Source organism: Macadamia integrifolia, chromosome 11 (assembly GCF_013358625.1).
Source record: "Macadamia integrifolia cultivar HAES 741 chromosome 11, SCU_Mint_v3, whole genome shotgun sequence".
NCBI lineage: Eukaryota > Viridiplantae > Streptophyta > Magnoliopsida > Proteales > Proteaceae > Macadamia > Macadamia integrifolia.
In genome coordinates, this window is record NC_056567.1 from 8,401,911 (window position 1) to 8,413,869 (window position 11,959).

The 11,959-nt window shown below is 39.9% G+C and overlaps 2 protein-coding genes and 1 pseudogene across 2 annotated transcripts in view; 2 read left to right on the forward strand and 1 right to left on the reverse strand.

The window, feature by feature from the left end:
* The window catches only part of LOC122093231 (cell division cycle 5-like protein), an 18,243-nt gene extending 14,949 nt beyond the window's left edge, over positions 1–3,294 (forward strand). The window contains exons 3-4 of the mRNA XM_042663513.1: positions 1,203–1,484; positions 1,797–3,294. Of these exons, the coding sequence (XP_042519447.1) occupies positions 1,203–1,484; positions 1,797–2,951 (1,437 nt within the window). The 3' untranslated portion in view covers positions 2,952–3,294. The remainder of the gene's footprint in view (positions 1–1,202; positions 1,485–1,796) is intronic.
* Positions 3,295–3,842: 548 nt separating this feature from the next.
* Positions 3,843–5,061, reverse strand: LOC122093534 (annotated as a pseudogene).
* Positions 5,062–8,428: 3,367 nt separating this feature from the next.
* Positions 8,429–11,649, forward strand: LOC122093533 (sugar transport protein MST6-like). The gene is made up of 3 exons (XM_042663883.1): positions 8,429–8,890; positions 9,451–10,083; positions 11,150–11,649. Exons 1-3 carry the CDS (start codon positions 8,429–8,431, stop codon positions 11,600–11,602), a joined length of 1,548 nt encoding a protein of 515 aa, XP_042519817.1. The 3' UTR covers positions 11,603–11,649.
* The last annotated feature ends 310 nt before the right edge of the window (positions 11,650–11,959 follow it).

Genomic DNA, 11,959 nt, shown 5'->3' on the forward strand with positions numbered 1-11,959 from the left:
GGTTCTTTAAATTTCGTAGGTGGCGTAGCTACCGAGATCAATGCGGTCAATTATGTCTCTCCTAGAAGTTGGTTAGCTACCTGAAAAACGAAGCACAACTCCCAATTGTATTAAATTGTTATCACTGATTTTGGAAGCCCTTATTCATGCTGTTTAATTGCACTTGAGCAATTCGATTGATTGCTCATCCACTTGAAGCTTTTCTCGAACGAATTCAGATGCCTGCGAGGGAATCTAAGATTTCTATTGAGAATCAAATAAACGATCTTAAAGTTCTGAAAAAGAAGCTGCTAGACTTGCTGAAGAATAAGACGACGGTGGCAACAGCCGGGGTTTTAGCAGCTGCCAGAGTTGCGGTAAAAAAAGGAAGCGGCAGCCACGTTACTGCTGAAGTTGCAATGGTGCTGGATTTGCAGGAAGAGAAGAAAGAAAGAAAGAAAGAAAGAAGAACATGTCCTGCTGCAACAGCCGCTGATGGTCTAGCTGCTTCAACATGGCCGCCTCTCTCTTTCAGCATTAGAGAGGAATGGTCTAGCTTTAGACGTGATGAAAGGTTAAAAAGAGAGTTTCTGATATTTTAAGTAAAAGAAGTTGGTTTTAAATTTTACGTACAAAGTCCTTAAAAATTATATCTTAAAAGGCCAAATCCATAGTTTAAAATTACTTATCTCTTAAAAGATTAAAGAAGTTTCATATTTACATGTAACCCCCCTTTTGTATGTGCATGCCTGGGCAATCAAGGCGATGCCTAGTCGTCCGGCCACCGCCTTGTTGCCGTGACAACTATGGGTTGTATTCATTTCTCTTTTAAGATTTATGTAATAAATCTCTATTGTTGTCGTATTCCCATAAAAGAAAAATTCCCCTACAGTATTCCCACATTTCGTAAGCTTTCAAAAAAAAAAAATCCAATCAAACAATTTTTTGTTCGTTTGCATTGTTATCATCAAGCTTTTATGTTGGTTGGCTTCCTAAGCTGTTAATCTGGCCCATCCTGGCCTTTGTTTGGTTTCTTATCTGTCCCCAGCACAGCTCAGGGTCTGAAATGATCAGCTGATTCAGAGTTGTCGGTTGGTTTTTAGTTTATCCTGAGCCTAATAGCTGTTTGTACATGTCTTGGAAATTATTAGAATTATATGAACATATTTAGTAGAGCTGCCCTCCAGGAATTGCACTTCTAAGTTTTCTCGACAATTTTGCAGGCTGATTCATTTATACAGGAAGATGTTCAGTTTCTTCGTGTGGCGATGGGGCATGAGAACGAGTCCTTCAACGAATTTGTTGAAGCACATAAGACATGTCTCAATGATCTGATGTTTTTCCCTACACGCAACGCTTATGGTCTCTCCAGTGTTGCTGGAAACATGGAGAAACTTGCTGCAATGCAGAGTGAATTTGAAAATGTCAAAAAGAAAATGGATGATGAAGCTAAGATGGCACACCGCCTTGAGCAGAAGATAAAACTTCTTACTCATGGATATCAGGTATGGTGAGAAATGCCTGCTGAATTGTTACTATCACTATCATAGTCATTATCATTACTCCTGCAGTTATCTCATGCCTATCATTGATTATTGCAATTGGAACTTTGTAATAACGAATTAACTGCTCCTTTACCAGCATTTGTAAATTATTCTGAAGATCCTTTTTTCCTCTTCTTCTTTTGGCATTTAATTATTATTATTTTTTTTTGAAAATAATTGTTACCAGCATTTTTATAGATCTTGTTAGTTCTCTTCAGAAGCTTTAACTGTTAATTGGTTACTGAGTTTTTGGGTTTTATTTTGATTGTGCAGATGCGGGCTGGAAAACTTTGGTCCCAAATTGAGGCCACCTACAAGCAGATGGACACCGCTGGTATGGAAGTTGAATGCTTCCAAGCTTTACAAAAGCAAGAGCAGTTGGCGGCAGTCAACAGGATCAACAGTTTCTTGGAGGAAGTAAAGAAGCAGGAGGAGCTGGAGAAAACTCTACAAAGGCGCTATGAGAATCTGATTGAAGAACAAGATAGGATGCAAAGGGTCCTAGAAGAGTACAAACTACAAGCACAAAAACAGGAAGAAATAGCAGAAAAAAATCATGCTCTTGAGTTGTTGGAGCCTGTTACAAATCAAACTGACATGCCAAGTGCAGCATCTAGTGAACCTGTAGCTTCTATGGAAGTGAATGAGACCTCTATGTCAGTTGAACATCAACGTGATGGAGCTACTATTGAGCAAGTAGATGCTGCCCTAGAACAACCAATTCATCCAAGCCGAAAGGATGCTGATGGGGTTCACCAGTCAGGTGAGGGCATGGATCTAGATGTAGTCCATGGTGATGCTAGTGCTGCAAAAGAAGAGAAGGAAACAGTTGTGCTGATTAATGGGAATGAAGCACCTAGTGATACTCAACTCTCCAGTGCTGATGGTTACCACCCAAGTGGTGTCTTGTCCCAAAGCCATACTATCCCTATTGAAGAATCTGTTGACAATGGTGATGCTCTTTCAAGTTCTATTGGTGCAGAGAGGACCAAGATGATGGTTGATCAATGTGACCAGATAGCTGATGGCACCAACAACAGTTTTGGAGTTATCACAGAGGAGGTACATGATATGCCTCATTGTAGTACTTTGGAGTCCAAGTCACAAGTGGAGGATGATCATGTTGTTACAGAAGCAGGGAAACCCGATGGTGCTATAATCAAACCAGATGAAGGTTTTCAGGAGACGACACATGATGGTTATGGTAATGGGGATTTCAAGCTGGCTCCTACCAGTGAAGATTGTGTGGTTAATTCAGATGGGGGCACAATAGGGAAAACCGTGGATGCAGTTGGTGGTGAAAATGAAGTTGTGGATGGTAAAGATTCGGTATCTGGTTCTGATGGTGGGGATCTCAACGACAAGCCTGCTGGAACTGTGACTACTTTCAACAAAATAGAACAAGCAACAACAATGTTGGATGAGTGATGAGGATTGTTCTATGTAATATCTTTCTGAGGAAAGTAGAATATGTAACAGCTCACCGTGCACCATTTGATGGTTTCTTAGGATTGATGAAGGTGTCAAGCTGATTCACTTGCTTAATCTTTCTGTGTCAATTGGATCGTCATTGGTAGCTGCAATTTTTCCATTTAGGTTCCCCCAAGGATTTGAGGCCCCTTACGTATCGCCATTAAGAGTGGGAGAGTTAAATGCTGTCATATATTTGTTTGTATTCATGACATTGTATGAATTTGAGACTGCCAAGGTGATGGCTCTGTGAAAAGAAAATGCTTTAGAGGGAGTTGAATAAATTTTAGACGTTGTGGGATCTGGTTCTTTCATCTTCCCAAGTTTAACAAATCCTGTTCTTCATTTAGATTATGTATATGAGATGCTTAGACGTTCAAATTTTTTGTCTTGGAGTAGGAAAATGTATAGTAATTTCCCTGTATTCTTTTTGCCAAGGTGTGCCTTAACTCTTATGCATTGGATAGATGGGTTGTGTTTTGAATGATTATATGTCAAATTTGGTGGTTTAGTTCAACATGGTTAGAGGGTTTACAATATATGTTGGTTTTTCCTCTTAGGTTGAATTTGTTCAAAATAATATTTTATGAAAGAAAATAAAAATAAAAGAGCAACCCAGTGCATGAGGCTCCCGCTATTACGAGGTTTGGGAGGGACAAGTTGTACGCAGTCTTACCCCTTTCGATTTTTTTTTTTCAAAATTCTATTTCCCACTGTTTGTATATATCTTTTGGGGAAATCATGAAGGGTTCATCACAAATTCAAGGTCATCTTGGCTCCCTCTTATATGCTGAAGGTTTGAATGGCCTTCATTGTTCATCAACACTCGTCAAAGCACGATAACAACCATAAGCGAAAGAATTCTTCTTTATCATGGGGATAACTTAGTTATAATAGAAGGTTTATTATAGCAAACATCAACAAATCCAAAAATAAATAAACACAGATCTGTACAATACAGATATTTAACTAGTTTCACGATACATAAAAGATATTACATTATGTTGAATAGAGAGTACATCCAATCAGCGGCGTTGGCATTCATCCATCATTGTGTAAAAAGGAAAAACCTGCCATTACCTAAAGGAAACTTCTTTCCACAGATCCAAATCGGGAAGCCATACACTGCATCAGGCTTTCTGGATCTAAACTAACAGACTGTTAGGTCATTCTCACGATCCCAAGGTTTCCACGGGTGCTTCCCTACCCAATCTTCTTTATCCCTTTCCTGCTTCATCTTTTTCCGGGAACGATTTCTAGCTGCCTCTTCCTGGTGCTTCTGTACCAGTGATTTTGAGCGCTTGGACTGATTGTATTGATCCACAACGTCTGAATCTGAACTTTTTATTTCCTTCTCTTCAATTGACGCAACTAAGAAATTTATTTTTGCTTCCCTGGGCTCTCTCCATAGGTGTATCTGTCCAAACACTGGTATCACCACGTCCTCTTTTAATAGTCTTACTAAAAGATTTTGAATGCATAGTCATACCTGATTTCCTTTGAGGTGGCAATGTCGTCAGCCACTCCTCTCTTTTCTGGGGTCGTTTGGTTAATTCCAGAAGCTCATCGATATACCTTGCAATCTTCGCCATTGTGCTGCCTCACAATGTGCTTTGAACTCCTCCTGCTCCTCATGTATTCTGATTTTCTCATCAATGGCTTTTCTCTTATCTAGATCTTGTAATTCTTTAAATGCCCAATTTAATTTGATGAATTCTTGATGGGCTTGTGGATGGGAGCATTTATCTGGGTGAACCGACTCAGCTGCCATAATTCTTGTCACCTCTTCAAAGCATTCTGCCTTAGATGCAGTTTCAGCAGCCACAGCAGAGGTGGAGGCCCTATAAACAAATTAATGTAATCCTCCAACTCATCGTCCCTAGGCTCCGAAGATGGCATTTCAGGGCCAATCAACTTGGTTTTGCACCTTACCGCTGCAAGTCGCGGCTCCCTCTCTCGCATCAACACCGGTTGGAACCGCCACTGCAAGTCGACCTTCCCCAAATTTTTCGCTGGTTTTCCTTTCCTTTCGTTTATTTTCTCCCAAGTTACTCTGAAAAACCATGGATGACACAATTCCACAATTACTATTATGGGTAATTTATAGCGTCACCCTAGGGAATACCACAATTATAAGACCATCCTCTCTGTTTCACCAAATTAGACTCAGACTCCTACTGTCAGTCACCGATAAGAAATATACCTCATATGCTGATGTCAGCTATTATATTTTATTTTAAATACCAAAATGTCCCTACTAAATGTAAAGTACCTAAAATGCCCAAATAGATTTGGATCGTTCAGAGATCACGGTGGCAATGGCATCGGCGACCAGCAGGAACTCACGGCAACTAGCAACAACTCTCTGCCATTAGAGCCAATGACTTTCTCAGCACCCATGGCTTTCTGTCTCATTGACGCCGCACGAGAGCTGTCGTGCTGAGACAGTCGAGCGGCGACGCAGCTCAAGCTCATATCTATGGTTATAATCTTCCTCACCAGCATCATCGGCATCTCTTCACCGGTCCTACATGGTCGTCTCTTTCAAGGCAAACCCATCTACGAGAAGCACTTTTAGTAAAACAAGATTTGGGATTCACTATTCTATTGTGTAGCCCTCGCTCCTGAATGCGGACCACCCCGTCAAGTACATCCAATGCGACGTCTCCATTGCCGCTGCTGTTGCCGATCCTTTTGATGCCATAACTGATGTATTAAATAGTGGTATTTGGAGATAAATGATCTAATCTCTCTCTCTCTTTAAACCATGTTTGAAAGAGGAAGTATCAAAGGTGGTAGTCTTGCTATGCTCAATCTTGAAGTTGGGTTTGTTGGCTCCCTTTTCTATAATTCGTCTCTGGTTATGGCATCGGTCATATTTCGGTGAACACAATGCCCATATTACAGAGTTTTGGAAGTTGAAGACTTGGGAACAAAATCATGATATATGTTAAGGCTCCGTTTGGTATCGTTCTAAAAAAACGTTTCTGGAGTTTTTTTCGTTCTATTGGAATGAAAAAACAGAATCTTTTGTTTGATGCACTTATGGTCCGTTTCTGTTTTTTTGGAACAAAAAGTGAAAAAAAAAAACTGAAAAAACGAGATTGGACGGAGTTCCGTCTTCCCAGTTTCGTTCCATTTTACAAAAAAAAATAAAAAATTTCCCGATAAAAATATGAAATTTTGAAACACCATTTTTTCATTTAAAAATTGCGTTTTGACACAGAAACTGCAATTTTCATTTTTGACATGAAACGGAGTTTCTAGAACATAAACGATACCAAACGGGCCCTAAGTGTATCCAGACGCCAGAGAGTTCAATGGTAGAGAGTCGTGCCGCATTTGGCCCTCTGCTTCGTTGTGGTTTGGAAACCAGGAGGGAGAGAGAAATTGGATTGAAATGAGTTTTATGACTTAACAATGATTGATGGTAAGGGGTCAGAGTCTAATTTGGTGAAACAAAATGGGTGTTCTTATAATAGTGGCATTCTTTAGGGGGTGGCATTGTAAATTACCCTACTATTAATAGGGGTGAAAGGGTTGGACGAGTTTCTTAAAACCCTAACTTAAATCTAGGTCATCAAAATTCAATCTAAGTCCAACTCAACTTTGCCTGGTTCATGTGAACAGGGTGGGGTTGTGTCGGGTTGGGCTAGGCTGGGTTGATTTGGCCCTGGCTTCTGAAATGATTGGATTAACCTTGATTGATCTGTTCATGCTATTTATATCTTATACATAAAAAATTTATAGAAAAATGAAAAACCAATAGGAACTCTAAATTCTAATATAAAAAGGAAAAATTACGTCCCCCTCTCCTATAGTTTATCGAAATTACACGTGGATCCAAGGGTTTGAACGAATTTCACCCCCTAACCTGCTGTAAGTCAAAAGACCACTTTACTCTTTAATCAAAAGACTAAGTTGAAAGAATATTTTATCCGTTTGTTCTTCTTCTACCTAAATACCCCAAAACCCTAAATCGAGGTTCAGATGTGCTAGGTAATCGAAGGTAACGATCTTAGCACGGTTGCCAGGCCCATTGCCTTTTCCGGGCAAACCCTTCGTCCTGATCCGACGAAAGGAGCCAGTCTAAGATCAGAACCCATGATGCTCACTTCTTCGTCAATGAATTTGTCACCCTTGAGTTCACTGGGTTCTAACCATAGCTTCATTGTTGGTTATCACCCACATGTTCACCGTTGCCTTTGTTCCTGCAGGGATGAAGTAGTTATCAATGTGGCAATGTGGACATCATGGACAGCAGGACGAGCCCATGAGAGAAGGGGACCTGGGGGGATGCATTCTTAGGGTTTCCTTCACCACGGCTTGCAGGTAAGGGAGGTTATGCATATCAGAATCTACTACGGAATGAGTGGTGCTTACAACAACATCGATTTCTGATTGGGTTTTGGCCTGGGTTTCTGGGTGCAGCACCATTCTTGCAATAGTCTACTTCAGAAGAATGGCTATTGTATTGGTCCCTCTAAATATCATCTCAAAGAGAAAAATTGCAGAGAGGGTTTCTTCAATCGATGCTATAAATGACAAACAATGAAACAATTAAAAACCTTAAATGCTCAACGAAGGGTTTAATCCATTCAGATCCCAAGCATCTCATAACCTTCAGTGATAAGTTTCTCAAGCTCAACCACGTCTCCACCCTTCTTGAAATCGTTTTTGAAGAAAGCACCGAAGTTTCTCCCATGGCTCCACCCTGCTCCGATGCTTGGAGCCTGAGAGAGAGATCTCGCAGCAATCCCAAGTTCATCTCCCCGCCGCCATTTTAATCAAAAGGGTATAGAAGTAATCTCACCATAGTAAGGGCATTTTGGACATTAAATGTTATGCTATTAGGTGACATCATCAACTAACGGTCTCAATTTAACAGGGACTAAGGATTGAACCTAATTATAAGAATCCTAGAAAATCCTAATTTGTTCAAACCCTTATCCACGTGTAATTTCGAAAACTACAGGGGAAGGAATGTAATTTTATAAAAATTAAGTGTTAAATTTCGGGCTGGTTTGGGTCGGGTTGGGCCGGGCTAAGGCCTCAACCCAAGCCCAACCCAACCCTGGGGTTAGAAAAACTTGATCCGAGCAGATCCATATTGGTATCATATCGATTTCCAAGATACCCGATCAGATACAGTGCATTGTTACAAAGTAATCTCCGAGTAGGAACCAATCTCTTCTCACAATATCAATCTGGATTATGGAAAGGAAACCCTTTATCCTAATAGGATTAGATTTACTTGCTTAAATGGATCAAGATTCAAGACTACAACTAGAAAAGGAAGTCTATCACAAGCCCAACACTATACTAAGGAGAGACTTATAACCTAAGTCGTACTTATAAATATAGGGATAACCCCAAGGATTAATTCAATCTCTCTCTCTCTCTCTCTCTCAAGAAAAGCTTAGTAGCAGTCTTCAATGGCGGTTGGGGGGTTTACTTCATCCACCAATGACGTAGAGAAGAACTACCCAGGAAAGCTAACCAGTTACGCAGCATGGGCATGCTTCACTGCTGCATGGGGAGGTCTTATCTTCGGCTACGACATTGGTATCTCTGGTGGTGTAACATCCATGGCTTCCTTTCTGGAGAAGTTCTTTCCTTCTGTGTATCGAAAAGAAGCACTTAATGATTCAACTGATCAGTACTGTAAGTTTGAGAGTATGATTCTCACATTGTTTACATCTTCTCTCTACTTGGCTGCTCTGGTTGCTTCTTTCTTTGCTTCCACTGTGACTAGAAGGTTTGGGAGGAAGAGATCAATGGGTACGGGTGGTCTTATCTTTCTCACTGGAGCGATTATTAATGCTGCGGCTGTGAATCTGGGAATGCTTATTGTTGGACGGATTTTGCTTGGGATTGGGGTTGGATTCGCTAATCAGGTTTTTGTTTATAAACCATAACACTTATCATGTCTTAGTTACTTTTTTTGGTTTCGATTAGGGTTTCAAGGTATTCATGTGTCTCTTTGTGTTTTTGTTTGATTCAGAATTCATTAGATCTACATGAGAGATATTTAGAGGAGTCAATTGGTTGGTTTGGTTTGATTTGGTTTCGGTCTGGGTTGAATTGATTTTGGTGAAACCAAAACCAGATCAATAAGAAAATTTTGGTTTTAATTCGGTTTGATTTTGATTTCTTGTATCGATTTTGGAACCCCATATTCAAATCATATTACAAGCGGGTCTTTCTTCACCATTGTGAAAACCTAGTTTGATTGAGTTGGATGAAAAGATTCTCTCTTCATCATAGGTGGAGAGAAACCAAGTCCTACTCATTCCTGTTCTCAAATTAGGGTTCAACTTCTTCACATAAATTAATTTAATAATATATATATATATATATATATAAAAGGTATTTTTCTTATTCAATACTCCTATGATCTTGCACCGTACAAGTGGAATCTTACATAATTTTTTTTTCTTGTTTTTTTAATTTACAGTCGGTGCCATTATACCTATCAGAGATGGCTCCCTACAAATACCGTGGAGCTCTAAACAGCGGTTTCCAACTAATGATCACAATTGGCATCCTCTTCGCCAACCTTATAAACTTCCTAACCGCTAAGATCAGTGGCGGGTGGGGCTGGCGCTTGAGCTTGGGCGGCGCCGCCATCCCCGCCGCCATCATAACCATCGGAGCTTACTTCCTCCCCGACACACCCAACTCTCTCATCGAACGTAGCTTTACAGATGAAGCCCGTGAGGAGCTCCAACGCATCCGTGGCACCGACGTCGATGTGGAAGAAGAGTTCCAAGACCTCGTCGCCGCCAGTGATGCGTCGAAACAAGTTCATCATCCATGGAAGAGCATTATGGAGAGAAAATATAGGCCTCAGCTTGTGATGTCCATTGCAATTCCGTTTCTGCAACAGTTCACTGGCATCAATGCGATAATGTTCTATGCTCCTGTGTTGTTTAAGACTCTGGGTTTTGGAGATAATGCTTCACTCATGTCGTCGCTTATCACTGGCTTTGTTAATGTTATAGCCACCTTACTCTCTGTCTTTACTTCAGATAGATTTGGAAGGAGAATCCTCTTCTTGGAGGGTGGAACCCAAATGTTCATCTGCCAGGTATGTTTACTATTGATTTTGTTCGGAATTTAGTCTCACATTAGCTACTGATTAGTCTACAAACCCCTTATACACCAGGGAGAAGGGATTTATTTAAACTGGCCTCCCCGTCCTAGGTTGAGATTCTTGAATCAGGCTTAAGCCCAACCCCAACCTGGCTGAGTTTGGTTTTGATTTTAACCTTGATTTATATAATCTATTTTTTGACTTATTATGTTATACTTAAACTAGATTTTGTGATTTACTTCTTATAGAACTTATCTCTGTTTGGCATACTTAAATAGAATTTGGAGATGAATAACTAATTTTGTAAGATGTATTGACATGTATGTTCATTTTGAGTATTAGATATGATTACTCTTTTGATCAGGTGCCATAAAAATATCTATTATTTCGTTGTGCTTTAATAATTTTAATTATGTGTTGATCTATTTATGTTTCATTTTTACTTTTTTTTAATGCATAGGATAAAAACGGTAAAAACATGGTCAATTTGACCTTGGCAAAAAATCAAGGCCTATCAGGCCTAACCTGGCCTAATCAGGGTCAATCAAGGTTGGGTTGGGTTACCTTGAGCTTAGCAGGGTTGGGCCTGGGCTGAGATATCTCAACTAGACAGAGGGTTGAGTTGGCTTAGGTTGGGTTTAGGGGACCTAGGGTTGGGCTGAAACCTGGTTCTGTTTCACTGGTAATTAGAATTCTACTTGGGAGTCCCTCTACCTACCAATTCAAACTTTTGGGATGGATGAAAACTTAATTATTTACATGATATTAGAGTAGGTTTGACGAATTAATTTTTTTTGCTATTCAAATTAATAAAATCTCAAAGGGCACTTTGAAAAATATTATAACCTAAGAGAGTGTGAGCCCTAAAGGGAAGTGAATTATTCCATTTTTTTAACCACGAGCCTAATGGGAGCAAAATTTGTCCTTGATCAACCTATAGCCAACCTTATACACTTAGAGTCATTCCACCAACTCATTCGAACTTTTTATTATAAAAAATTTACAGATTTTTTAGCTATAAACATAATTAATTAATTGGTTTTATCATATATGTGTGCAGATCATAGTAGGGTTTCTAATCAAGTACGCATTTGGATCAAAAGGAGTTGCCGTCCATCTATCGTCCGGTACCTCTGCTGCTGTGGTATTGTTCATCTGCCTCTTCGTGTCGGCATTCGCGTGGTCATGGGGGCCATTAGGTTGGCTGGTACCCAGTGAGATCTTCCCTCTTGAGATCAGGTCAGCTGGACAAAGTATCAATGTTGCAGTAAACATGTTCTTCACCTTCTTGATCGGAGAGTTCTTGTTAAAGATGCTCTGTACCATGGAATATGGTCTCTTCTTCTTCTTCGCTGCTTGGGAGCTCATCATGACTGTTTTCATCTACTTTTTTCTACCTGAGACTAAAGGGATACCCATTGAAGAGATGTATCAGGTTTGGAAGAGCCATTGGTATTGGAGTAAGTTCGTTCCTGAAGAAGAAGAAGAAGAAGAAGAAGAGAGGAAGGAATAACAACCCAAACCTCTTCAAGTATGAAACATTCAAATAGAGCCAATGGGATTCCCCCTTGCATTTTCCTCTTATCTTGGTTTTTCCTTTTTTTTTTTTTTCTTACCTCTTCGTTTTTGGTACTATGTAATGGTGGATTTTGATGATGGTATTCTCTTATACTTCTGTGATGCCAACATTGTGTAGTTTTTTTATATGGTACCTGGCTTCCTGCTTTCTGGAATTAATTAGCAAGTAGCTTTTTCTGTTTATTGTAGTCATAGCTACCAGTAACCACGCGTGTGGGGATTAGCTAAAAAAAACTATTTCGAAAATGAGTCAATGATGACCTTCCATGGATTCTCCTATATAAGCCACGGC

What these genes read in the sequence shown, in the direction of transcription:
- LOC122093533 (XM_042663883.1), top strand. Translation starts at nt 8,429, where the DNA reads ATGGCGGTTGGGGGGTTTACTTCATCCACCAATGACGTAGAGAAGAAC. An exon ending in GGGTTGGATTCGCTAATCAG is followed by an intron (nt 8,891 to 9,450) that starts GTTTTTGTTTAT and finishes TTTAATTTACAG; the next exon opens with TCGGTGCCATTATACCTATC. An exon ending in CCCAAATGTTCATCTGCCAG is followed by an intron (nt 10,084 to 11,149) that starts GTATGTTTACTA and finishes ATATGTGTGCAG; the next exon opens with ATCATAGTAGGGTTTCTAAT.